The sequence below is a fragment of the Syngnathoides biaculeatus genome, chromosome 17 (genome assembly GCF_019802595.1).
Source record: "Syngnathoides biaculeatus isolate LvHL_M chromosome 17, ASM1980259v1, whole genome shotgun sequence".
Taxonomy (NCBI): domain Eukaryota; kingdom Metazoa; phylum Chordata; class Actinopteri; order Syngnathiformes; family Syngnathidae; genus Syngnathoides; species Syngnathoides biaculeatus.
The window spans coordinates 4,038,090-4,064,296 of record NC_084656.1 but is presented as its reverse complement, the minus strand read 5'-3'; the positions used below and the strand labels follow the sequence as shown (position 1 = coordinate 4,064,296).

Here is a 26,207-nt window from a genome sequence, read left to right as displayed (position 1 = left end):
CATTAGAATCCATCATCACCAGGACAGACTAATGCAAAGTCTGCATCTCTACAGATGCTGCATCTGTCCATCTGTTAATATCTAGCACCCTTCTTCCTTCACTTGTGAACAAGTTCCGAAGACACTTCAACTCCTCCATTTGGGAAAGGATCTCATCGACAAACTACAAAGGGCACTCCAGCATTTTCCGGCACAGCACAATGCTCTCAGATTTGGAGGTTCTGATTGTCAAATCCATTTTGTATGTTTTGCTGCAAAGTTCAAGCCTAGTTTTCTATTTCTATTACAAGTATATGTTGATGGTTTTGAAAGAGCATTTACCTCGCACTCAAAATATCACCAAACATCTTTTTAGCATTAACATCTTTTGTTACAAGCAAAAAATGCACAGAAACTTTCAAATCTAATTATGGTTAATGATGCAGTAGTGTTCAAAATAACAGCATTCCAATGTGACTAACCAGATTAATCCATGTTTTCAGTACATTTTTTATTGCTACATGTCATAGATTTTTGCATCTCCAGCCATGAAAATACTCTCGAGGCATTTGTGTTGAAGAAGAACCAGTAAGTGTAACCTGTAAAGAGACATTTTTTGCAGGGGTTGAGTGTTTTTATTGTTTTATACCTATTGTACAGGTAAAAAATTACCCATTTTCATCGTCTTAGCAAAATACCAGCTCATCGTATTGCTGGATTTTGCTTGAACACTCGGGAGAATGGAATCACTCTTCACACTTTTCCAAAACACCTAGTTCATCGTGACAAATGGATTGCACAGGTGCAAAGGACGAGAGCTTTGTGGGTTCAAAATGACAGGTAGGTGTGTATAGAGCTATTTAAAAAATAGTTGTGGGGGATTACTACAGTTTATAACATATGTTACGTGTGAATTTAGAATAAATCCCCTTGGTCAAACTGGCAAAATATACATACATTATATTGTGTTTAAGACCATTTAAATACACACACAACACAATACAATACAACACAAAACAATAACAATATAGAAGTACAAAGACAGTTTAGTAATGTGTAACATGAGTTAACTAGCTAACTATACGTATAGTCACCAAACTCGAACAACTTCCCCGAAAGTAGCAATAATAAAAAGCTCCTGCTGCGTCCGACGACATAATCCTTCTCTCAGAACGGAACAAAAGATCCGTGTTGTATCAGTAGTGTCCGTGTACTTTTCCGATAGCAGCAGGATGAATAAAAAGCTCCGTCCACTTCAAATGACGTAATCCTTCTCTCAGAACGTAATAAAAGATCCACGTCATATCACCGGTCGCCGCAGTTACCCACCATTTCACCCGACACAGAGGTGGGACGGGCTAGGAGGCTGGCTGGCTGCCCCGTACTGTCACACCGCTGGTGGGGAGGAGAAAGGAGCCCCCCCCCCCATCGGCCGCTGGTGTCTGGACACCCCTGAAATAGTTACTTCGCCCTGCATGGGTCCTCCTTAGTACGGTACATGCACAAGTCATTTTGAATATTTGATCGGGTTCCTCATCCTCATATGTCTGTCAGGGAGTCTGTTGTCAGTTAGAAGTGATCCGCATATGCAGTCATCTAAGATGATACAGTGTGGCGACGTGTGAATTTAGAATAACGGGACAAGTCAAAAAGAAGAATATTATACTGTATGTAGTTTTCAGAACAATATCTATTTTAAAATATATATATGCATATCAGTTGAGCTTTAAAGATCGACACCAGTTAGAAACCTGAAAACAGTAAACAATTACTTTTAATGTAACAATTGTGTGCAAAGTAACATAACACATTTCATTTGAACATTCCACTGTACTGTACTGTAAAGTGCTGTAGGTTGTTTGTAAACTACAAAAGTGCTATTCAATATTTAAGATTCCTCTTTACTTATGTCTTTTTTCTGAGCAGTAAAATAAACACATAGCAGTTATTCAGAAGGTACCTGTGGTAGCAAAATATAAGTTAAGACACAAGGCAAAGAATTCTCTGGAACTTCTGGCTGTTCCCTTTGCTTCTGAGGCTGGTATCCATTGGAACCTTCCACTGAAGTGTCTGTTGAGTTCAGGGTGAATGAATGGTTGAGATGTCCATCTTTCACAAGAGATGATGATAATGGTGGTGATGGCGGTGGTAGTAATGGTGTTTGACATGGAATGGCAGTGCTACTTGTGGGGAGTTTTTCAACTGGCATCTTGTGATAGCCATTTGTAGTTTGTGAAGAAACATTTCCCTGGTCAACAAAATCTGGCACTGGTGCTTCTGATTTTGAGTGCAGTTCTGGAATAGCCATGAATTCTTCCTCAGTGTGGTGACTCATTTCCACAAAAACAGAATGGAAACTTTGTTTAGTCTGGAAAACAGACAAAATAACACCAACTTCATTATGGGGCAGTCTGAAACACTTTTCGATTACCTGAGACATTTTCCCATTTCTGTTATTGTTCTGAACTTATAGTGCATTGTTCAAATCACAGAATTTAGATATGCTGATATATGTAATCCCCTCCTTGAGCCGTCTCCTTGTTGTGATGGAGGGATTTGTGTATCTCGATGATCCTAGGAGCTAAGTTGTCTGGGGCTTCATGCGCCTGGTAGAGTCACCCATGGCAAAAAGGTCCTAGGTGAGGGAGCAGACAAGGTACAACTCCAAAACCCCTATGACGAGTGCAAAAATTGGATCTCGGTTTTCCTTGCCCAGACGCAGGTCACCGGGGCACCCCTGCTTGAGCAGACAGCAAGTTTTTTTTTGGAATATGGCCCACCAGAATTCCATCTCCCTCATTTCCCCCGGCATGTGGGATGTGAAATAGTTCGAAAACATTAGTGTCTGCCAAGTCAGACTGGCATCTTCTCAGGCGGTGGTTAACAGTGCCACCCCTCTCTTCACCCAAATGTCCAAGACCAATGACATGACCACAAAGCTCCAACAGAAGGATGGACTCCCCATCAGGAGTGCTCTCAATTTACCTCTCCATTTCAAACATGCTGAGCTGCTGTTCCATCCATGGGCACAAGCAATAGTCAGGATCCATCCCCCATGTGTAGCTAGAGGGTAAACAGCTGCCGAGCCCATACCTGCTCGGCGCCTATCACTGGGCGAAACTCCGGAGAAGAAAAGTCCAACCCCACTCAAGAGGACTGACACCAGACCCAAACTGTCTGTTGAGGCGAGCCCGACTTGATCGACTTGACTTATCGGTAGGATTCCACATTTCTAGTGTCAGCTTCTGTAGCTGGGAAACAGACCCTGCCATCAGCCACCACAGAGTCTCCCTGGCCCTCCCTGGTGAGCTCATGGGAAAGGTGACCCACCTTACCTCTTTTGGGCTGTGCCTGGCCGAGCCCCGTGGGTGCAGTGCAGGCCACTATGTGCTCACCATCAAACCCAACCACCGGGCTTGGTTCCAGAGGCAGGGTCATTGTGTCCTGCATCCAGGTGACTGGAAATTGAATCACAGTAATTCTATCTCTTATGGGGGTTTCTGAGCCGTGCTTTGTCTGGTCCCTCGCCTAGGACCTGTTTGCCCCAGATAACCATGTTCAGGCAGACCACTTAGCTCTGAAGATCACTGGAACACACAACCCACCCCTTCCACCACTTTAAGGTGACAGCTCAGGAAGGAGGTCTTATATGTACAACAGTAATTTTTCTCTGGTTCAAATATTTCTCAGTATTTCAATCATTGTGTCACTTAAGTGACAAATATGGTTTCTTTGCCCAGGAAAGTGTTTATGCAAAATAATTGGCTTATTGTGAATCCAACCTTGTTTTGTTCCCCATAGACAAATTAAATTATTTAAAGTTCAGTTACATGAGTTACCTCACATTCATGTGTAGTATATAAAAACAAAAGACATCTAAAACAAAGCTTACCAGTGATGTACTCCATTTGTCCTTTAGTACTGGCATTGGGATTGGGGGATAGACCTTCAGTTTGATACTATAAAAGGTAATATTTCAAAATATGAATAATATTTTTTATTAAAAAGAAAAGCAAGGCAAGTAATTGACAGATGATGTGTTGTGTTCCCTACCATTCCCAGTTTCTGTAGCAAAGGATAACAATCAAGCATAGTAGAACAAAAATAGTAGCGAGAGTGATGCCGATAGCCTTGATGAAGTTATCAGCTGGAGAAAGACACAAAGTTCTGATGCATGATTTGTTTTCAGAAATAATTGTACAATATTGTATTTCTAACTTAGTTTTGAGTTAGTAAGAAGAAGAAGCATACTCAGTGAATTCAGGGTGGCAGTGATGGATGTTGCACCACATTGTCCAACAGCTGTATTTGCCTTTACTGTGAATGTGTATGAGCCGATTTGAAGATTTTTTGCTATCAAGCTGGTGGCGTGAGAATTGTCTGAAACAAGAGAGGGTTTGACATTGTACACAAATCCAATAAGGCTGATATTCTAAATACATGAAGTCCTTGAGTTACAACGTACTCAATCTATGACATTTGAACTTGATGACTCGTCCGCAGTTTTGTTCCCAGCACCATAGTGTTTCTGCATAGCTAATGCATATTGCTTATCTGTGTTTGTGCACTGGGAGAATCTTTGCCTTTATTGTTCACCTTATTACACATTATGGCCTCAAAGAAGAAAGCTGTTTTTTTAGCAATGCTTGTCCACCCAAAAGAAAAGCAATTAACATGGAAACGAAACTTAACATCATGCAACAATTGGAGAAAGCAGTGACACCGACAAACATCAGTAAAGACTTGGCTTCAGTTAGTCGACCGTGGTGACTATTATTAAGGACGAAGCCCATATTTTAGCACACGGGAGAGGTTTTGCCCCTATAAGGGATACAGTGATCACAAAGCAACTTTTTTTTCGTGAAGAAAAACGAAAATGAAACAACTTACCTTATGGATCCAGGATCAGAATCAAAGTAGGCTTAATATCAGCCAAATTTTCATTCACTAAATAGCATAGCGTATTTTCCAAACTTTGAAAGAGCAGAAAGAAAGGACGCTGAGGAGGAGGAAATTTACCACGAGCAAGGTCTACCTGCACTTGCTTACTTAGCAATAGATAAGCACAGCCTCCCACTCCTGCTTTCACCATCCACCTCTTACAGTCATGGTAAGTACACCATCATATTTTATTTGTAATGTATTTCAATTTTTTTAGACGAAGTTTTTGGACAAAAATTTTGACTAACGGTAAAATACGATTTACGCAGAAATTTATGTTATGTCGCTAGCGTAGGAACTGATCTCGTTCGTACATGGAGGACTTCCTGTATTACAACCCCAATTCCAATGAAGTTGGGATATATGTTTAACATGAATGAAAATAGAATACAATGATTTGGAAATCATGTTAAACCTATCCTGTCCTTGAGTTGTCACCTTATCGTGGTGGAGGGGTGCCCCAATGATCCTAAGAGTTACGTTGTCTGGGGCTTCAGGCCCCTGGTAGTTGACCCATGCCAAAAAGATCCAAGGTGAGGAACCAGACAATGTATGACACGATAAACCCTTATGAGGTTGATGACATGAGTTGGCGGGGAGAATACTTTGAAGACCTCCTCAGTTCCACCGACACGCCTTCCCATGAGGAAGCAGAGTCTGGGTTCTCTAAGGCGGGCTCTCCTATCCCTAGGATTGAGGTCACTGGGGTGCTGAAAAAGCAACTCTGTGGCAAGGCCGTGGCGGTGGATGAAGTTGGTCCATAGTTCTTAAAGTCTCTGGAAGTTGGGGGGCTTTCCTGGTTGACTCGACTCTGTAACATCAGCGACAGTGACTCTAGACTGGCAGACTGAGGTGGTGGTCTCCCTTTTTAAGAAGTGGGGCTGGACGGTGTGTTCCAACTACAGGGGATCACATGCCTCAGCCTCCCTGGTAAGGTCTATTCAGGAATGCTGGAGTGAAGGGTCCATCAGGAAGTGGAACCTCAGATTCAGAAGGAACAATATGGTTTTCATCTTGGCCTTGGAACAGTGGATCAGCTATACACCTACGCAATGGGCCTCAAGGGTGCATGGGAGCTCACTCAACCAGTCCAGTGATTTGTGGACTTGGAGAAGGTGTTTGACCATGTCCCTTGGTGAGTCCTGTGGGGTGTCCTTTGGGATTATGGGGTACCGAACCCCCTGATACGGGCTTCTCGACACCTGTATGACCGGTGTCAGTGTTGTGCGCATTGCCGGTAGTAAATTGGACTCGTTTCCGGTGAAGTTGGACTTCGCCAAGGCTGCTCTTTGTCATTGATTCTGTTCATAACCTTTATGACCAGATTCTCCAAGATATAAGAAGAGGTCTGGTTTCGTGGCCTCAGTATTGCATCTCTGCATTTTGCAGATGATTTAGTCATCAAGTTGTGATCTCTAACTCTCACTGGAGCGTTTTGCTGGGATGAAAATCAGCACCTCCAAATTTGAAATCACGGTCCTCAGTAAGGAAAGAGTGGCATGCCCTGTCAATGTCTGGGATGAGATCCTTCCCCAAATGAAGGAGTTCAAATATCTTGGGGTCTTGGATGTCTCCCAGGCGCCGCCCTGGTGAGGTGTTTTGAGTATGGCCCACTGTAAAGAGACCTCGGGATGACAATGTCACAGCTTTTTTGGAATGTGTTGCAGCCATAAAATGACAAGTTAATGATTATTTGCTAAAAAACAAGATATCACTTAATGGTCAAACTGATATCTATGTCTTTTTAGTGTATTCAATATAAATATGTTGAACATGAAATAATTGAATTCTGGGTTGTTGTTTTTTTTAACAAAATGTCCCGACTTCATTGGAATTGGGGTTGGTTGGTAGAATGGTCAAAAACAAATCTTAAGAGAGAATAGAAGTTTGACCTATCGCACCACCTGCTTTGCAATTTTCTTTTTGGCACAATCCTGCTGACTGTCAGTCTTTTTACTTTTATTTTATTGTTTGTATCAGAAAATAAAGAATCTGTTATTGATACTGCAAACAATATCATACAATATCCATTAGCGAATTACAGTTAAGCTGGTCTCTCTAACAGAAGATAAAGTGTGCGTGCATGTGTGGATGAATGTGTCTAATTTGTTCTTTTAGTGGTGTCTGTTTATGAGCTGAAAAGAAGTGAGTTTAACACTACCTGTACTGACATTCATGACCCTGCTAATGTTGTCCCAATAGTATAAAATGTAGCCTTGAATAAAGGCAGACTGCTCTTCTAGGGCTACAGGATCCCAGGATACCTCAACATCCATATTCTTCTGTTTCCATTTCAGTGTAAAAAGATGGTCTTGTATGACTGGCAAAAAACGAGAAAACATGGAAAACAAAGCAATGTTTTATGCCACCTAATTCATGACATTTATTCAGTGATGTGCAAGCCACAGACAGGTCACACCAAAATATGTATCTCACGTTTCTCTTTGAAATATCCTTCCATCCTCTCAAGTAGTACTGGAGCCCTGTGAGTGCAGGCATGTAATGACAGCAAGTATCTAACTCCATCTTTGAAGTCTTCTGGAGCAGGCATCCACAACAGAAGAAAAGTGCCTTTAGACAGTAACATCTTAGAGTAGATGCAACTGTGTATGTTTTATGTGCAAAAAATGTAACTTACTTGAGAATATATTGATATTAGTTTCATTAGGAGGGACTTTCAGCCAGTCTACTGTGCATGGCCCTATTGTTGGGCACCAGTCTATGATATAGCCACCAGTAGCAGTCTGACTGGCGGACCAAGATAGGTTGAAACCACTGTTACTGCCTTGTGTCCTGGACAACTTAACTCCACCACTTCCTGTTGGAAAATATTCATTCAAAGATTGGAAGATCATGGTTGTTAAAATTATTTCACAGATCAACTGCAATATTTACAATCTTTTGAACAATCTAGTTGATCGCTTTGAAAAGTATTGCTTTTGTTCTGTATGAAATACAGTATGTTTATTGGTGAGGGTTTATTTTGCGAGAGAGCAAAAAGACCTGTTTCCCAACATTTTGGTTACCAGCTAACAGTGCTGGATGATGGCATAACTGCCTCAGTGATTGCATATTTAGTCATGTGTTTTACAGATATTGCTCGAGTAATACAACGTGGACCCTATGGCAACCATCCATGCCTCTCAGAATTAAAATTCATTCAGTCAGTAAATTCTAGAGATAAAGACTTGCAATATATATTGATGTAAGGAAGTGTGCATATATTTTTTAAAATTTTGTATTTTACAGATATTTTTAAGATTATTTCTAGGACAACATATTGCAAAGGTGATTGTAAAAATCCTTTAATTTTAAAATTCAAATGTGAATTCACAGGAATGAATGTGAATAATTTTGTTCAAAGTAATTAACTGAATTCAATGAGAATTTGCAAAATTGTTTATGACAGTGTAAGTAATGTTTTTGAGGAAGAAAAACATCTTGTAATACAAATAGATTTATGATCAGAGGAATGGACTTCATATTTAACAAATGCTAAATGATTTCCACTAAACACCACTATATTGCACACAATGGTGGTCCTCATCATACCTGTATTGAGAATAGGGATGGTGATAGTGGAAGGAGAAGAGCTTCCATATTTATTCCTGGCTCCAACACTGACTACATAGTCTTGCCTGGAGTCCAGACTAAGGGCAAAACTGTGCTTTGGGTGGATCACTCTGGCTTGTTTTTGCTGTTTAGAGGTTGGTGTCCAAGTAATTTCATAATCTATAATGTCTCCATGGCTCTGTGTGGGAAGTGGTACCTACAAAAAATATTTGGTTTCTTTATTATGAAATTATTTGCCTTGGATGTAATTCATACTGTTCAAATCATTGAATTAAAAACAATAAAATTTAAAGCTTAGTAAAGTACGCACTCACTTTCCAAGTGATTATGGTTTGGCTGTCTTTTACCTGTGTCCATACATCAAGAGGATCTGGAACTGTGAGATATTGAAACAATTTGTGTTCAAACATTAAACAGAGAGCAAGAAGTTAGTTTTGTCTACTGCCCATTTAGAAAAAATACCAAACATTAAACAGAGAGCGAGAAGTTAGTCTTGTCTATTGCTCATTTTGAAAAAATACCAACCATCACCCATTGTGTGAAACTCAACACTTGAGCTCCACTCGCTCCACTTCCAGAAATGCTGAGTTGTTCCACATCTGATGATCACTGTGTATGTCCAGTTTGGTATTAATTCATTCAAGACTGCAAAATTAAGGCCAACTCCAACGCATTGTCTCTAGGGTCAAAATATGGATGTACAATGCTTTATTTGAGCATTTTGATCCACAATCTTTCTGATACATGTTTTGTTAACCTACTTCTGCATGTCTTTCTCCATCAATGATATTTAGTTGGCATGTTATGTCGAGATCCTTATACATTTGTGTTGTCCACTCCCACTGCAATCTGACATTACTAGAATTGAATGTAACGTTTTGTGGAGCAAACATGCGAACTGAAATGACACAAAAAATAACTGAATTAATTCAAAGATAACATACCGTGTCATACATCTATTTCAGGTTAATTGTGTGTTTTTACTAGAGAAAAGAGTTTTAATGGATGTACCTCTTTTAGTTAGGTCTACCCTATCTGTGAGCACAACTGTTCCAAGTTGGTTTTTTGCTATTAAAGTTCCATTCCACTCTCCAGAAACCACTTGCATTTTGTGAGAGCATCTGTCATTGGACCCCCCTGCACACTGACTGGAACACAAAGAACAAATAACTGATAAATTCATCCATTTTCTTTGGCACTTATCCTCACAAGGGTCACTGGAGTGCTGGAGCCTATCCCAGCTGTCAACGGGCAGGAGGCCTGAACCTGAACTGGTTGCCAGCCATTCGCAGGGCACATAAAGACAAACAGCCACACTCACAATCACACCTCGGGACCAATTTAAAGTGTCTAATTAATTTTTGCATGTTTTTGGTATGTGGGGGGAAGCCGGAGCGCCCGGAGAACATGCAAACTCCACACAGGCGGGTCTGGGATTGAACCCGGGACCTCAGAAGTGTGAGGCAAACGCTTTACCAGCTGATCCACCGTGCCACCGTATATTGAATCGTTTTCCATTTTGTTCATTTCCTTAATCAACACATTTGCAAGGATGAAAAATCATAAATATTTGATGGGGTCATGGTGTTCCACTCCAGTACTATAGGTGGCAGCACAGTAGATGTTTGGTTAGAAAACACAAGGTTCTTTTTTTTTTTTTTTTTTTTTTTTAAACCACTGCACCATCTGTGAAATTTGATGAGACACTTACCAGGTTTATGGGAAGTGGAAATACATTCTGCATCTCTGTCTGGATCTGTACCAAATATAATAGGTTTGTATCCTTGAGCCATGTTTACATTTCAGCAAAATCTAGTAGAAATTGGTAGAATAGTTTTTTCATAGTTTTAAGTTGATGGTGAAAAAATTAACGTAATCTGAAACTATCATCCTTTGAATATGGGTCGAGCACCTAAATTAAAAGAAAAATGTTTAGAGTTCCTTTTGTGGCAGAGCAACCAATATTTGCATATACAAACCCCAATTCCAGTTAACTTTGGACATTATGTAAAATGGTAATAAAATGGGATACAGTGATTTTCAAATCATTTTCAACATATATTGAATTGAATACACTATAAAAACAAGATATCTAATGTTCAAACTAATGAGTGGTATTTAATTTTTGCAAATATTCTGAAAGTTTAAATTTGATACCTCCAACACATTCCAGGAAAGCTGGTACAGGGGCAACAAATGACTGGAAAAACTGAAAAATGCTTAAAAATTACTCGTTTGGATAATTCCAAGCAACGATGAGGCAAGGTTAACCACCTTGTGAACATATGTATGAGCACATTGTCAGTTTAAGAACTATAGTATATTTTACCATTGCATTAGATGAAACATGAGGAAGCAGAATTAAGGTCTGAGTTTAGAAATTAAGAGACAAACTCCCCCAGTAATTCTATTTTAAAGAAACTCTAAGGTCTTCTTGAAAGGAATTCTATGGCCATTTGGGACTTTTATAGTTAGTCACTTCACGGGTGACCATCTGGGGTTATCACCAGGGTTCCTGGTTACAAATCTGCATTTATAGGTTTATTGCACCCAAGAATTCAATGCACAGAAAGTGGGGGGGTGACATAGGTGAGGAGGAGACCAGAGGGTCCCAAGGGGAAAGATGACAGGGGGACCTCCCATCCACACCCACGGGGAGAAAAAGGATTTTTTTAAGGAGAGAACAAAGGTAGAGGGGGGTTCTTTTTTGACGGGCGTTCCAACACAACATAGGACCGAACTTGTCACATGCAGCTGTGACACCTCTTAATAAGACAATTAGCCTAAACTTCAGTCTCTGAGACTGCTTACATCGTTTGCTGCCCGGACTCAAGAGGAAAATACACTTCAGGTGGTATCACAAACAGGATTCGCAGAGCATGGGGATACTGCAGGTTGCTCTAGTTACCTGCTGGCTTAAAGGTGAGCATTTTCTCATAATATTTACTGGTGGGGCAGCACGGTGGCTCAGCTGGAAAGTGTTGACCTTACAGTTCTGAGGTCAATCCTGGCCCCACCTGTGTGGAGTTTGCATGTTCTCTCAGTGCCTGCGTGGGTTTTCTCTGGGCATTCCGGTTTCTCCCCATATCCCAAAAACATTCAACATTAATTGGACACTCTGATTTGCCCCTAGGTGTGATTGTGAGTGCAGCTGTTTGTCTCTATGCGCCCCGCTATTGGCTGGCATCTAGTTCAGGGTTTACCCTGCGTCCTGTCTGTTGACAGCTGGGATAGGCTCCAGCACTCCCCGCGACACTTGTGAGGAAAAGCGGTGAAGAAAATGGATGGATGGATGGATGGATGGATGTACTGGTGGCCATGTAGTGCTTCAGCTGGGCAGAATTGTGGCTTTGGGATTTGGCCCTTGTTAGCCGTCTGTGGTAGTGGGGTGGTTGAAGGCTTCGGAGTAAAAATGGGGAGTGTGTTTGTAACAGCATTTTTTCGAATGAGTGGATGTGTTTGCAGTAGAAGACTTCCCCGTGGAGTGTGCTAAGAGCCAAGAAAGCGAGTTTAACAGGAAGTCTATGCTCCGTGTTATTAATACTCCCACCATTGGGTTAGTCTTCCTTTAATAAAACAATTAGCCCAAACGTCAATCTCTGAGAGTGCTTTCGCTGTCGTGGACTCAAGGGGAAAATACACTAGAACATTTGTCAATGTACAATTGCAAGGAATTTAAGGATTTTATTATCTACAATCCATAAGACCATTAAGAGATTTTGAGAATCTGAAGAGAAATCTCTGTATCTAAGTGGAAAGTCCAAAAATCAACAATGAATGCCCGTAACCTTCAATCCCTCAGATAGTACTGGAATAAAAACGGGTATAAAGGATATTGCCACATGGGCTAAGGAACATTGTAAATTAACACAGTTCATCGCTACATCAACAATTGGAAATTAAAAGCCCAACACACAAAGAGAAAGCCATCTTGTCAAGAAAAAAAGTATTTGAACACCCTGCTATATTGCAAGTTCTCCCACATGCAAATCATGGAGGGGTCTGAAACTTTCATCATAGGTGTATGTTCACTGTGAAAGAAATAATCTAAAAAGAAAAATCCATGTCACAATGTATGATTTTTTTTTTTAAAGATTTATTTGCGTGATACAGCTGCAAATAAGTATTTGAACACCTGTCTATCAGCTAGAATTCTGACCCTCAAAGACCTGTTAGTCCACCTTTAAAAGTCCGGCTACACTCCATATATTATCCTGAATCAGATGCACCTGTGTGAGGTCATTAGCTGCATAAAGACACTTGTAATATGGCCAAGACCAAAGAGCTGTACAAAGACACCAGAGAAAAAATTGTACAACTCCACATGGCTTGAAAGGGCCACGGACAAATTGCCAAGCAGCTTGGTGAAAAAAGGTCCACTGTTGGCGCAATCATTAGAAAATGGAAGAAGCTAAACATGACAATCAATCACAATCGCAATCGGAGTGGAGCCCATGCAAGAGATCACCTCGTGGGGTCTCAATGATCCTTAGAAAGGTGAGGAATCAGCCTGGGACTATACGACAGGAATTGGTCAATGACCTTAAAAGAGCTGGGACCACCGTTTCCAAGGTGACTTGGTCATACACTAAGATATCATTGAAGTCATGCATGGCACTGAAGGTGCCTCTGCTTAAATCAGCACATGTCAAGGCCTGTCTTAAGTTTGCCAATGACCATTTGGATGATACAGAGGAGTCATGGGAGAAAATTTTGTGGTCAGATGAGACCAAAATGGAACTTTTTTGTCATAATTCCACTCACCGTGTTTGGAGGAAGACAAATGATTAGTTCCATCCCAAGAACACTATCCCTACTGTGAGGCATGGGGGTGGTAGCATCATGTTTTGGGGGTGTTTTTCTGCACAAGGGACTTGACGACTGCACTGTTTTAGGAGAGGATGACCGCGGCCATGTATTGTGAGATTTTGGGGAACAACCTCTTTCCCTCAGGCAGAGCATTGAAAATGGGTTGTGGCTGGGTCTTTCAACAAGACAATGACCCGAAGCACACAGCCAGGAAAACCAAGGAGTGGTTCCGTAAGAAGCATATCGAGGTTCTGGTGTGGCCTAGCCAGTCTCCAAACCTAAACCAAATCGAAACTCTTTGGAAGGAGCTGACATTTGTTTGACACGTGTTTCTCAGCAACAGTCCAGGAACCTGTCTGATCTAGAGGAGATCTGTGTGGAGGAGTGGGCCAAAATCCCTCCTGCAGTGTGTCCAAACCTGGTGAACAACTACAGGAAACATTTGACCTCTGTAATTGCAAACAAAGGATACTGTACCAAATATTAACATTGTTTTTCTCAAGTTTTCAAATACTTATTTGCAGCTGTATCACACAAATAAATCTTTAAAAAAAAAATCATACATTTCTGAATTTTTCTTTTTAGTTTATCTCTCTCACAGTGGACATCCACCTTCGATGAAAATATCAAACCCCTCCATGATTTCTAAGTGGGAGAATTTGCGATATAGCAGGGTGTTCAAATACTTATTTTCTTCACTGTGTATCAATAATTCCCAGAAACATGGTCGGCTTCTCTGGGCCTATTTGAGGAAAGCAGAGTGGGAAAGCATGCTGCAGTCTGACGAGGTCACATTTCAAATTGTTTTTGAAATTGTGGACATTGTGTCCTCAAGGCCAAACGGGAAAAAAAACAATCCAAACTGTTATCGACGCAAGTTTAAAAAACTGCATCTGTGATACAATGGTGCTGTGTTTAGTCCCCATGCCATAGCTAACTTTTACATTTGTCAAGGCACCATCAGTGCTTAAACGTACATAGAGGTTTTGGAGAAACATATGGTGCCATCCAATGTCTTTTTCATGGACTTTCTTGCTTATTTAAGCAAGACAATGCCAAACAACATTCTTCATCTGTTACAACAGCATGCCTTTGTTGTAAATGAGTGCGGGTACTTGATGGGACTGTATGAAGTCCAGATCTGTGTCCCATTGAAAATGTGTGACACATTATGAAGTGTAAAATATGACAACAGAGACCCCGGACTGTTGGGATTGATGGGAAAGAATAATACCACCTACAAAGCTTTGAAAATTAGTGTCCTCCGTTCCAAAACATTTATTGAATGCTTTGAAAAGAAAAGATTATGGAACACAGTGGTAAACAGGACACTGTCGCAGCTTTTTGGGAACGTATTGCAGCCATAAAATTTTAAATTATTTGCAAAAAATAATAAGGTTTATCAGTTTGAAAATCAAATATCTTTTTTGTAGTGTATTCAATTAAATATAGGTTGAACATGATTTGCAAATCATTGTATTTTGCTTTTATTTGTTTTACACAAATTTCCAACTTCAATGGAATTGGGGTTTGTCAATCATAACTATGTTAACAGTCATAAAAAAAAACAATTAAACTACATACTTGTGAAAGACAATTCCTTCCAGGCAATAAATCCAAAACAAATGAAAAACAGTACAGCAGTACTGGTGATAAGTGACTAGGCCTTCCTATGACACACGATAAAGCATCTTTACACTATTATGCTAACTTTAGTTGTTCATTGCACTTCTTCTTTTCCTTTTGGCCTGTCCCGTTAGGGGTTGCCACAGCCTGTCATCTTTTTCCATTTAAGCCTATCTCCTGCATTTTCCTCTCACCAACTCCTCTCATGTCTTCCCTCACAACATCCATCAACTTTCTCTTTGGTCTTTCTTCTCGCTATTTTGCTTGGCAGCTTCATCCTCAGCACCCTTCTACCAATATACTCACTCTCTCGCCTCTGTACATGTCCAAACCATCGAAGTCTGCTATCTCGAATCTTGTCTTCAAAACATCCAACTTTAGCTGTCCCTCTGAGTTCATTTCTAATCAGAATCAAAATCAGCTTTAATGGCCAAGTGTTTAAAAACACACGATGATTTTTTCTCCGGCAGTCGGTAATAATCCTATTCAACCTGCTCACTTCTAGCGAGAACCTCAACATCTTCATTTCTGCTACCTCTAGTTGTGCTTCCTGTTTTCTCTTCAGTGGTACCGTCTCTAATCCGTACATCATGGCCGGCCTCACCACTGTTTTAGCAACTTTGCCCTTCATCCGAGCGGAGACTCTACTTTCACATAACACACCTGACACCTTGCGCCAGCTGTTCCAACCTGTTTGGACCAGTTTCTTCACTTCCTTGCCACACTCACTATTGCTCTGGATTGTAGACCCAAGTATTTGAAGTCGTCCACCCTCGCTATCTCTTCTCCCCGGAGCCTCACTCGTCCCCCTCCACCCCTCTCATTCACGCACATATATTCTTTTGTAATTCGGCTAATCTTCATTCCTCTCCTTTCCAGTGCATCTTTCTAATTGTTCCTCCACCTGCTTTCACTGCATATCACAATATCATCTGCGAACATCAAAGTCCAAGGGGATTACAGTCTAACCTCATCTGTCAGCCTATCCATTACCACAGCAAAGAGGAAGGGGCTCAGAGCCGATGCATGATACAGTCCCACCTCCACCTTAAATTCTGCTTTCACACCTAGAGCACACCTCACCTTTGTTCTGCTGCCGTCATACATGTCCTGCACTATTCTGACATATTTCTCCGCCACACCAGACTTGCGCATGCAGTACCACAGTTCCTCTCTTGGTATTCTGTCATAGACTTTCTCTAGGTCTACAAAAACACAATGTAGCTCCTTCTGACCTTCTCTGTACTTTTCAACTAGCATCCTCAAGACTAATAATGCATCTGTGATACTCTTTCTAGGGTAGTAGTTCATTGCACAACATTCGTTATCTCGAAGGGTATTGTGTCCGTACCATCATGAACGGAGGATTCACTGAACTTTATGTCATTACATTTAAGGATGATGTTCCAAGACACGAGTCATACATACAATATCCTAAATAGAATCAATTATAATTTCATCTGCAAATTGACAGCTAACAAATAGACTACTTCATGTTATATATCATATTCCATTGTAATACAGTACCTCTATGCTACAAAGAAGGTGGCTTCAGAGGAAATGGGTTAACTTTACACCATTCGATTACCCTTTACAGGCACATGCATTGGGATTGGATGTGAATATGATTGATGTATATTTTTATGTTTTATTTTTAATGTTTTTTTACATTCTCAGGAAAAGAAAGTGTGAGTAATAAAAGATGAATATAAGTGCAAGTAATAAACTTTCACGATAAGAGAACAGTGCCTAAAAAGAAGAATCTAAATGTTTTGGTGATTTTGCTGTTTTTACTCTCACGAATAGCACTGCTTTTACATGTATTATTTTTTTATTATTATTATGTCATAACAATTTCAGCACTTCTGGGGAACCAAGATGTTGAAAGTCCATTGCACCAACATTAGTGGTGAGAAGAAACCACAGTTAAAATCAAATTTTCAAGTATCTGTACTCTACTCAAGTATTTATTTTTCTGATGAATTATTACTTTTACACCGTACATATGAAAATAGATGATGTAGACTTTAGGAGGACCAGGACCACCACTGAGTCCATTTGCATCATGGGGGACATTAAGATAGTACAGCAGAACAAGTACTTGTCTGTGCATTTGGACAACAAACTGGAGTGGAACACCAGGAATGGGGAGAGACGTGAAGTGCCCGAGAAGGGGACCGAAATGAGGCTACATTCAAATATCGCTTACAGATTTAAAAATGCTTACAGTAATAGCATAATAATAGCAGTCCAATGTGGACTGGACCCAGATTGTTACACATTTTCAGGATATTTTTTATTGCTACGTGTCAAAGATGTTACCAGTAGGTGCAGTAGATTCTCAGAAAACCAACAAGACCCAGCATTCATGACATAGACATTGTTAAAGCTGTGCAATTGGTCAATTTGTTGAAAGGGGTGTGTTTAAGAAAATAGTCTGCTCTTGACTTTAGAACTCAAAACTATTTTGTCCAAACATTTTTGTTTCTAGGATGTATCAATCCTTTCAATCACTAAACTAATATCTAGTTGTGTGACCACATTTTTTCGTTTTTTTATAACTGCTTCACATTTGTGTGGCATGGAGTCAATCAACTTGTGGCACCTTTCAGTTGTTATTCCACTGCAAGATTCCTTAACAACATTGCACATTTACATTACATGATTTTGCTTCAGAAACAGCATTTTCTATGTCATACCGCAAATTCTTGATGGGATTAAGGGCCGAGGATTGGGCTGGCCACTCCATGATATTAACTTTGTTGGTTTGAACCAAGACTTTGCAAGTTTACTGGTGTGTTTGGGGTCATTGTCTTATTGAAAGACCCATGTCAAGGCCAAGTCCTCTTCAGCATAAGACAACATGCCCTCTTCAAGAATTTTGACATATACAAACCGATCCATTCTGCCTGAAATGCGATAAAAAGGCCCAACAGTATAGGAGAAACATGCCTATATCATGATGTTTGCACCACCATGATTCACTGTTTTCACTGTGTACTGTGGCTTGAATTCAGAGTTTGGGGGTCGTCTCACAAACTGTCTGTAGTCCCTGGACCCAAAAAGAACAATTTGACTGTCATTAGTCCAAAAAATGTTCCTCTATTTCTCTTTAGGCCAGTTGATGTGTTCTTTGGCAAATTGTAGCCTCTTCTGCACATGCCTTATTTTTAACAGAGGGACTTTGCAGGGGATTCGTGTAAATGGATTAGCTTCGCACAGATGTCTTCCCACTCTCACAGTACTTACAGTTAACTCCAGGCTGTCTTTGATCATCCTGGATCTGATATATGGGTAAGCCTTTGCTATTCTGGTTATTCTGCAGTCCATTTTAAATGTTGTCTTTCATGTCTCTGGTGTTGCTCTCCATTTTGAGGCATTAGAGATCATTTTAGCTGAAGAGCCTATACTTTTTTTGCACCTCTTTATAAGGTTTCCTCTTTCCAATCAAATGTTTAATCAAAGCATGCTGTTGAATGATCCATTTCCCTCAGGCTTTCATGGAAAAAAGTGTGTTCGACAGGTACTGGCTTCATCCTTAAATAGGGGCCACCTGATTTGTTTTTGTTTTTCACAAACTCCTGACCTGACTAATTGAATGCCACACTGATATTCTTTTGAACACCCCTAATTGCCCAATTGCGCAACCTTATGAGTGTGCATGTCATGAATGGTGGGTCTTGTTGGTTTTCTGAGACTCTCCTGCAGCGTAACTTATTTGACATGTAGCAATAAAAATATACAATGAAAACGCAGATTAATCTACTTTACAATATTGGAGTTTAATCAGTACTTCTACTTTACCTATTTTTTAACATAAATATATGTACTGCACCATTAGTACAGAGTATGTGTAGTTTTGCTACTTTTATGCAACAATCAAGTGTTATCATAAATCATACGTCTCTTCTTCATTTGAATCAGGTGATAAAGTTTTTCAGTACCTTTCAAGTAGTTGATAGGTTGTTGGACTTCCAATAGCCAAGTGTGTGTTTCGTCCCGCTGTCCACATACAGTCAACAGATTGGAAATCTCGAGTTTCACAGATAAGATCCCGATCAGCAGGTGGATCTGGTCAACCATTAAAAGATTTGTTATATGTAATTAATTTATTTAATAACAGACATTCATCTGTTCTTTAACTTAAACAAGGGAATTATATTGGCCTGTACTTACAGCCAATGTAAGCACATGCTCCATTGTCAGATGTATTTGTTTTACAAATTATATCGGTGCAACTGGTCATCGATGCTTTGTTCAGGTCAACAGTCAGGGCATATGTATAACTGTTTATCTCACTAACATTCCATTTGGGGCTGCTGTGTCCAACTAGGTACAGTTTATCCAAAACTTCCCCCATTGGTACAACACAGCAAAAGGTAGCTCGACTGCCAACTTGAAACACCTCGTCTCTTGGATACACCTCTGGTAAATCAGAGTGATTGTGTGCTGCTGTTGTAAAATACAAGATGAAAATGAAAACAAAGGTGTGACAATGATACTGTGAGTGTTATAAATAAGTCAAAGTAATAACCAGGAACAGTCTGCTCCAGTTTCCACTGGCTTGTACAGTTTGCAAAACGAGACCTAAGCTTTAGCATGTGGGAAGCACATTCCGTTGCTAAATGGGATGACCAGTTCCAAGAATGGGTAGATCCTATCTGAGTTGATGTAACAGCGACTTCCTCCTAAAACATTGGAAAAAAAGCATTTGAAAGTTAAGTTTGGCTTCATGTTGTAGATGTCATTATGGTCAACGCTGGTCAGCCAAAACTTACATAATGTACTAACTTGTCTGCTATGAGCACCTCCAGCTCATACGTCAGCACATCATGGACTGACTTGCATGATGGGTCATCTTGCCACGTTAACAGGATTATGTAGCCTGAAGTGGTAACTGTTATGTTCTCTGGTCCACAGTGAAAAACCCCTGATGGAAAGCAACATGATGATGACTGAAGAGAGTCCCCTGATTCTGTGATCTCTTCCTCCATAAAAACTCCAAAGACGATGTAAACAGGTAACAAATTCAAATAAATATCATTAAAGTATGTATACATTTCTTGGGACAACCTGTATATACATAGATGTGTGTGTGTGTGTGTGTGTGTGTGTGTGTATACAACCACAGATATTTTTAGGTGTATACTTAATATACAGTTGAATCCAGAAGTTTACATACACTACAAAAACACCCATTTCATTTTTTTCAATGTCTGGAGTTAAAACAGACTAAACCTATTCTATTTCAGGTGAGATATCACCCAAATTATTTGTTAAATGCCACAGTTTCAGAGAAAATTTCTGAAAGATAATTTATATAATTTTCTTTGAGGTCAAAGTTTACAAACAATAAAAGTACTTTGTCTTAAAAGTAGTATGCCTTGATTATTGTCATGGTCTTCTGACTGCACTCCCCCAAAAGAGCATAAACAAGTAGTTGCAGGTCATTCAGAATGATGACCAGATCAGATCAGGTCAGAGCACATTACTGGCCTCCAGTTCTAAATTCCTCGCACTGGTTTCCAATCAGCTGTAAAATAGTTTTTGAAGATCTGCTGCTGGCCGCTAAATCACTAAATGGTTTAGGTCCTGAATACAAGAAAGAAATCCTAATGCAATATAAACCCAGTAGAGCTCTGAGATCGACAGGTCAAGTAGTGAAGCACAGAGTCCAAAATAATTATGGTGAAGCAACAATTATCTATTATGCTGCACACAAATGGAATAAGTTGCCAACAGAGGTTGGGTCAGCCCCAACTGTGAATGCTTTTAAATTCATGTTAAAAAAAAAAAATTCTTATGCTTTTTAGAGTATTTCCATCTGGACAAGCTGAACGGAAAAGAAGAAGAAATTATATTTCTTGCACTGTGCTTTCATTTTTTGTATTTGTTTTCAAAAATGTTTCATGATGTACAGTGCATTGCACTACATTGTGTATGATATGCACTATACAAATTAATTTGCTTTGCTTTAAAGAAAATGGGGAAGCTCAGATGATAACGTCATGGCTTTGGAAGTTCTTGACAGTTTAACTGACGTGTGAGTTAAGTGACGGCACACCTGGGGATGCTTTAAAGCCCACCTCAAACACTTGCTATGATTCCAATGATATGTACTGCATTTTCACACTCATAAGGCATACTTTAAAGTCTTCGTTTTACTCCAAAAGGACAGCACGCTGTTTGTGTGCACCAAGTTACAAAATTTGAAAATATTTTGTGTGACTACTTTATTAAACTGCAATCAAACATGATGGTGACATAGGTAGCATGGAAACTAATGTTTGTATGCATGTATGTATGCTACCACATGGTGGGGATCATGAGCCACTGAGAAACAATTGCAATTTTGCATACATAAATGGAAGAAGCTTAGATTTCCCCGGACACTGACACGTGTAGGCAAGTCATTACTCAATATGTTGTTCACACTCACTGTGTCATATCAAAACTAAAATTATCACACAGTGAGTGTGAACATGTTGTGATTGGCTACACTGTGTATGTTTGGGAATGTAAGCTTCTTCTGTTTGTTTGTAACACTGCAATTGTTCAGCTTCATGAGCGCCATCACACAGTAGCTTCCATATATGCTAAAACACATGCTGGCGTGCATGCTAACAATGTTCAGTTGTACTTCATTGGACTAGTCACACAACATTAACAGATTTTGGAACACAGTGGGGTGGCATGGTAGATCAGCTGGAAAGCGTTGGCTTTGCAGTTCTGAGGTCACAGGTTCAATACCGGACACACCTGTGTGGAGTTTGCATGTTCTCCCCATACCTGCGTGGGTTTCCTTCCATATCCCAAAAACATGCAACATTTAGTTGGGCACTCAAAATTTCCCCTAGGTGTGATTGTGAGTGTGGCTGTTTGTCCCAATGTGCCCTGCAATTAGCTGGCAACCAGTTCAGGGTGTACCCCGCCTCCTGCCCATTGACAGCTCAGACAGGCTCCAGCACTCCCAGTGTGACGATAAGCGACCAAGAAAATGGATGGATGGATGGATGGATAGAACTTAGTGTACACATAAGTCACACTATGTTTCGGCTGACCCGTCAATTTAGAAGAAAATTTAAGACTCTAAAGTGGACTTTATGATCATAAAAACTTGGTACATTATGCAAAAAAAAAAAAAAAAAAAAAAAAAAAAAAAAGAGCACAACCTGCGTGTATGCTGGACCATGAACGGTGAACCACGAATGGGTAAGGGCATACGTATTGTACACCGGATTTTCTGGATGACAAGCCACTACTTTTTTCAGGCACTGTGAACCTTGCAGCATATGTGCTGAGGCACACAGTATACAAAGGTTGCAAAACTGTCCTGACTCAATAACGGAAGCGTTTCCAACCTCCTCTCGCCCTTTGTCTGGGGAGTTCAATGACATGTGTGGACATGATCTAGCAGCTAAAAGCAATTAAGCTTTCAATCAGAGCACCAGATTGGTCGCAAGTATGTGGTGGACTCTGTAGTGTGGAAATGGGATATGTGGCGTGTTTGCCTCACAGTTCTGAGGACCAGGGTTCAAATTGTGCAAACTTTAAAACTAAGTTCCCGATTCAAAAAATTAAGTACTTCATGGTTTTTTCTCAGTTTTTTTCCCCTCAACATGTTGCTTACCGGCTACTCCCCTTAAAATATGGCCATTTTAAATTCCCAATGTTGCTTCTCATTCTGTCCACAGCTGCAGGTTTCACCCGACGTACAAGCTCCACAACATGAGAGAAAAACACGTTGCTGAGTCTTTTTATAAATTAGGAATTATATCAAATTCAGGACTTCTGCTCTTGATGTGCAAACAAAAACACACAACACAGTATGACAGAGATGATGGTGAAATCAAAGCAAATTCATCACTTTGCGTTCCTCCCAGCTTTGACTGACGTTATCAAAATATTCCATATCATGACAGTATGATCTCAACGCCATTCTGACATGCAGTAGATAATGATTTTCCGAGTAATCAGTTTTTTATGGTGAACTGGATTGATTGCCAAATACAGTACCCTGTTCACCTGCCGACATATGGAAGCTCGTGTATAGTTTGTTCTTTGTGGAATTCCTGACACAAAACCTGGCATATGGAATTGAAATGCTCTGTTAAATTTATTTGACACCAGAGTAAGATCATTCTTAATTACAGTGGAGAAAATAAGCATTTGAACACCCTGCTATAGTGCAAGTTCTCCCACTTATAAATCAAGGAGGGATCTGAAATTTTCATTGTAGGTGCATGTCCACTGTGAGAGATCGAAAAAGAAAAATCTAGAAATCACAATGTATGATTTTTTTTTAATGATTTATTTGTGTGATACAGCTGCAAAGAAGTATTTGAACACCTGAGAAAACCAATAGTTAATATTTGGAACAGTAGCCTTTCTTTGCAATTACAGAGGTCAAATGTTTCCTGTAGATATTCACACTGCAGGAGGGATTTTGGCCCACTCCTCCACACAGATCTTCTCTAGATCAGACAGGTTTCTGGGCTGATGCTGAGAAACACAGCATTTCAGCTCCCTCCAAAGATTTTCTATTGGGTTTAGGTCTGGAGACTGGCTAGGCCACACCAGAACCTTGATATGCTTCTTACGGAGCCACTCCTTGGTTTCCTGGCTGTGTGCTTCGGGTCATTGTCATGTTGAAAGACCCAGACACGACCCATCTTCAATGCTCTGACTGAGGGAACAAGGTTGTTCCCCAAAATCTTACAATACATGGCCGTGGTCATCTCTCCTTAATACAGTGCAGTCGTCCTGTCCCATGTCCCATGCCTCAAAGCATGATGCTACCACCCCAATGCTTCACAGTAGGGATGGTGTTCTCGGGAGGGAACTCATCATGAGTCTTCCTCCAAACTCGGTTAGTGGAATTATGACCAAAAAGTTCCATTTTGGTCTCATTTGACCACAAAACCTTCTCCCTCATATGACTCCTCTGTATCATCCAAATGGTCAACGGAAAACTTAAGACGGGCCTTGACATGTGTTGGTTTAAGGAGGGGAACCTTCCGTGCCATGCATGATTTCAAACCATGACGTCTTAGTGTATTACCAACAGCTGGAAACCTTTGAAACGGTGGTCCCAGCTCTTTTCAGGTTATTGACCAAGTCCTGTCGTGTAGTCCTGGCCGTATTCCTCATCTTTCTAAGGATCACTGAAACCCCACGAGGTGATATCTTGCATGGGGATCCACTCCGATTGAGAATAACCATCTTTTTTAGTTTCTTCCATATTCTAATGAGTGCTCCAACAGTGGACCTTTTTTCACCAAGCTGCTTGGCAATTTCTCTGTAGCCCTTTTCAGCCGTGTGGAGTTGTACAATTTTGTCTCTGGTGTCTTTGGAAGGCCCTTTGGTCTTGGCCATGTTACAAGTTTGAGTCTTACTGATTGTATGGGATGGACAGGTGTCTTTATGCAGCTAACGACCTCAGACAGTTACATCTGATTCAGGATAATACATGGAGTGGAGGTGGACTTTTAAAGGTGGACCAACAGGTCTTTGAGGGTCAGAATTCTAGCTGATAGACAGGTGTTCAAACACTTATTTGCAGCTGTATCACACAAATAAATAATTAAAAAAAATCATACATGGTGATTTCTGGATTTTTCTTTTTAGATTAACTCTCACAGAGGACATGCACCAGGTTTATCAGGCAGAAATTAAGTCAATTCAGTTAAACCTTTGCACAAAATATCACGTCGTTGGTTCAGGTACATTTTTAATACATTCACTTTTGCTCTCTGGGGGTTGTTACAAAAGACATTTTTTCAGGAGATTCTAAACTGTTGTATCAGCAATAGTCAATATTTGTGCGGTGGGTCAGATTGATTTTCCATCATCACTCATCTTAACAATTTGTTTTTTTTCTTTAATATATATATCTAATATAATATCTAAATATTGTTTTCATGGGGTGAATTAATCTTTCACTGTGTGACATTCAGCAATATTTATTGTTTGAATAAATATGAAACAATGCACAACAAACACCTCTCATTCATATTCCAATTTTTGCAACCTATCAAAACATGTTGAAATCTCTCTCACTTCAACTTTCAATGTGAAAGGCAAATGTTTTCAGTCAAAGGTATAAATGAAAGGAATTGGCCTCATTCTTCCAATACATTTGAAAGGGTGTACTGTATACAACGTTATGTCTTCTGGAGATTTCTTTAGTGTGCTGTGATGCGTTTCGGCTCTGTAAGCACATAAATTAGCTGTCATGCACGAATTATAGAGTATGACAGCAAAAGCTATTCACTGAGAGCTCTATTTATGTGAATAAAACATAGCGAAAAACAACAGCTATATAAATAAACATTTGTAAGAGCCAAAATCTTAATTGTAAACCTATTGGAGTCTCAGCAACAGAGCATGATAGAATCATGTTAATGCTTTTTATTTAATGGTTAATAGGTGCAGTGTATAACAGGTTTGAGCTTGGTTTCCTCACCGTCTTCTTTTAAATTTCCATCTTGTGAGCTGTTGCAGAACAGTGAAGCAAGTAACAGCCATGTGATCATGATGATGAGAGAATGTGGCCAGATTCCTTTAAGGAGAATTTTTCAGTTAACTTTGGAAGTTTGGTCATTTACTCAGTGTCACTCATCAACGATTACATATTACTGAGGTAAATGCAAAGGTCTCACCTGAGAAAGTAGTTCCAGAGGATTGAAAAAAGACTCATGAAGGTAAAACAAATGTGTCGTTTCTCCCAGTCATACACTAGAATCAAGTGGAGCCTGTGAAACACATAGTAGAGCGCATTTGCTGGCTAACCTTCTCATGATTGTGCAATCCATGGGGAATGGAATGCAGGAAATGTAGAGGCTACTTTCTGGTAACCATGAATCACACTGGTCAGATAAAGACATCAATTCTTAATGCTTGGAAACGACGTACTGTGTCTGCAATGGGGTGGGCCTCTGCAGAGAGGAAAACATTTTGAAGGAATCTTATGGATGATAAGGGGAATTTGAGAGTGGTAGGAGGAAAAAAAAGAAAGTGCATCGTCTTGTTGGGGACATGTGAGCTTTCTTCTTGACTGATTGTTGAGGTCACTGAGCAAGACATGGAACACTGCCAGAAGACCAAAACAATATTTGTGGCTGCCCACGCAAGGCTTCAGGTAGCACATTCATATACTACACTTGTATAGTGTTATTCTGTAGTGTACACTGTGGAGACACCTACCTTTTGTCTTTCTTTTGATGTGGCTCAATTAGAAAATTGGAGTCAGTGTGGATGTTTTTAAACAGAAGTCTTCT

The 26,207-nt window shown here is 40.1% G+C and overlaps 1 protein-coding gene across 7 annotated transcripts; it reads right to left on the bottom strand.

Moving 5' to 3' along the window:
• Positions 1-511: 511 nt before the first annotated feature.
• On the bottom strand, positions 512-25,762 carry LOC133490917 (leukemia inhibitory factor receptor-like). Of its 7 annotated transcripts, none has more exons than XM_061801624.1 (18): positions 25,590-25,762; positions 25,394-25,489; positions 19,707-19,858; positions 19,463-19,616; positions 19,105-19,380; positions 18,873-18,999; positions 9,505-9,641; positions 9,255-9,391; positions 9,019-9,172; positions 8,808-8,869; positions 8,473-8,689; positions 7,559-7,738; positions 7,357-7,491; positions 7,082-7,240; positions 4,231-4,359; positions 4,033-4,126; positions 3,872-3,938; positions 512-2,347 (listed from the first exon to the last, which is right to left on the bottom strand). In XM_061801624.1, the coding sequence occupies exons 2-18, from the start codon at positions 25,461-25,463 to the stop codon at positions 1,925-1,927; spliced, it is 2,673 nt and encodes an 890-aa protein (XP_061657608.1). In that variant the 5' UTR covers positions 25,464-25,489; positions 25,590-25,762; the 3' UTR covers positions 512-1,924. The 7 variants fall into 7 exon arrangements, with proteins under 7 accessions (XP_061657608.1, XP_061657605.1, XP_061657611.1 ...); XM_061801627.1 differs by having other exon boundaries at positions 513-2,347; positions 7,357-7,458; XM_061801621.1 differs by lacking the exons at positions 25,394-25,489; positions 25,590-25,762 and having other exon boundaries at positions 19,707-19,988.
• Positions 25,763-26,207: the final 445 nt, after the last annotated feature.

Excerpts from the sequence above, each read along its gene's own strand:
- LOC133490917 (XM_061801621.1), bottom strand. The coding sequence starts at position 19,988 with ATGTATACATACTTTAATGATATTTATTTGAATTTGTTACCTGTTTAC. Across the intron at positions 19,000-19,104 it reads AGCATGTGCTTACATTGGCT|ATCCACCTGCTGATCGGGAT; the intron begins GTAAGTACAGGC and ends ATGGTTGACCAG. Across the intron at positions 2,348-3,871 it reads ACAAATGGAGTACATCACTG|ACTAAACAAAGTTTCCATTC; the intron begins GTAAGCTTTGTT and ends TCTGTTTTCCAG.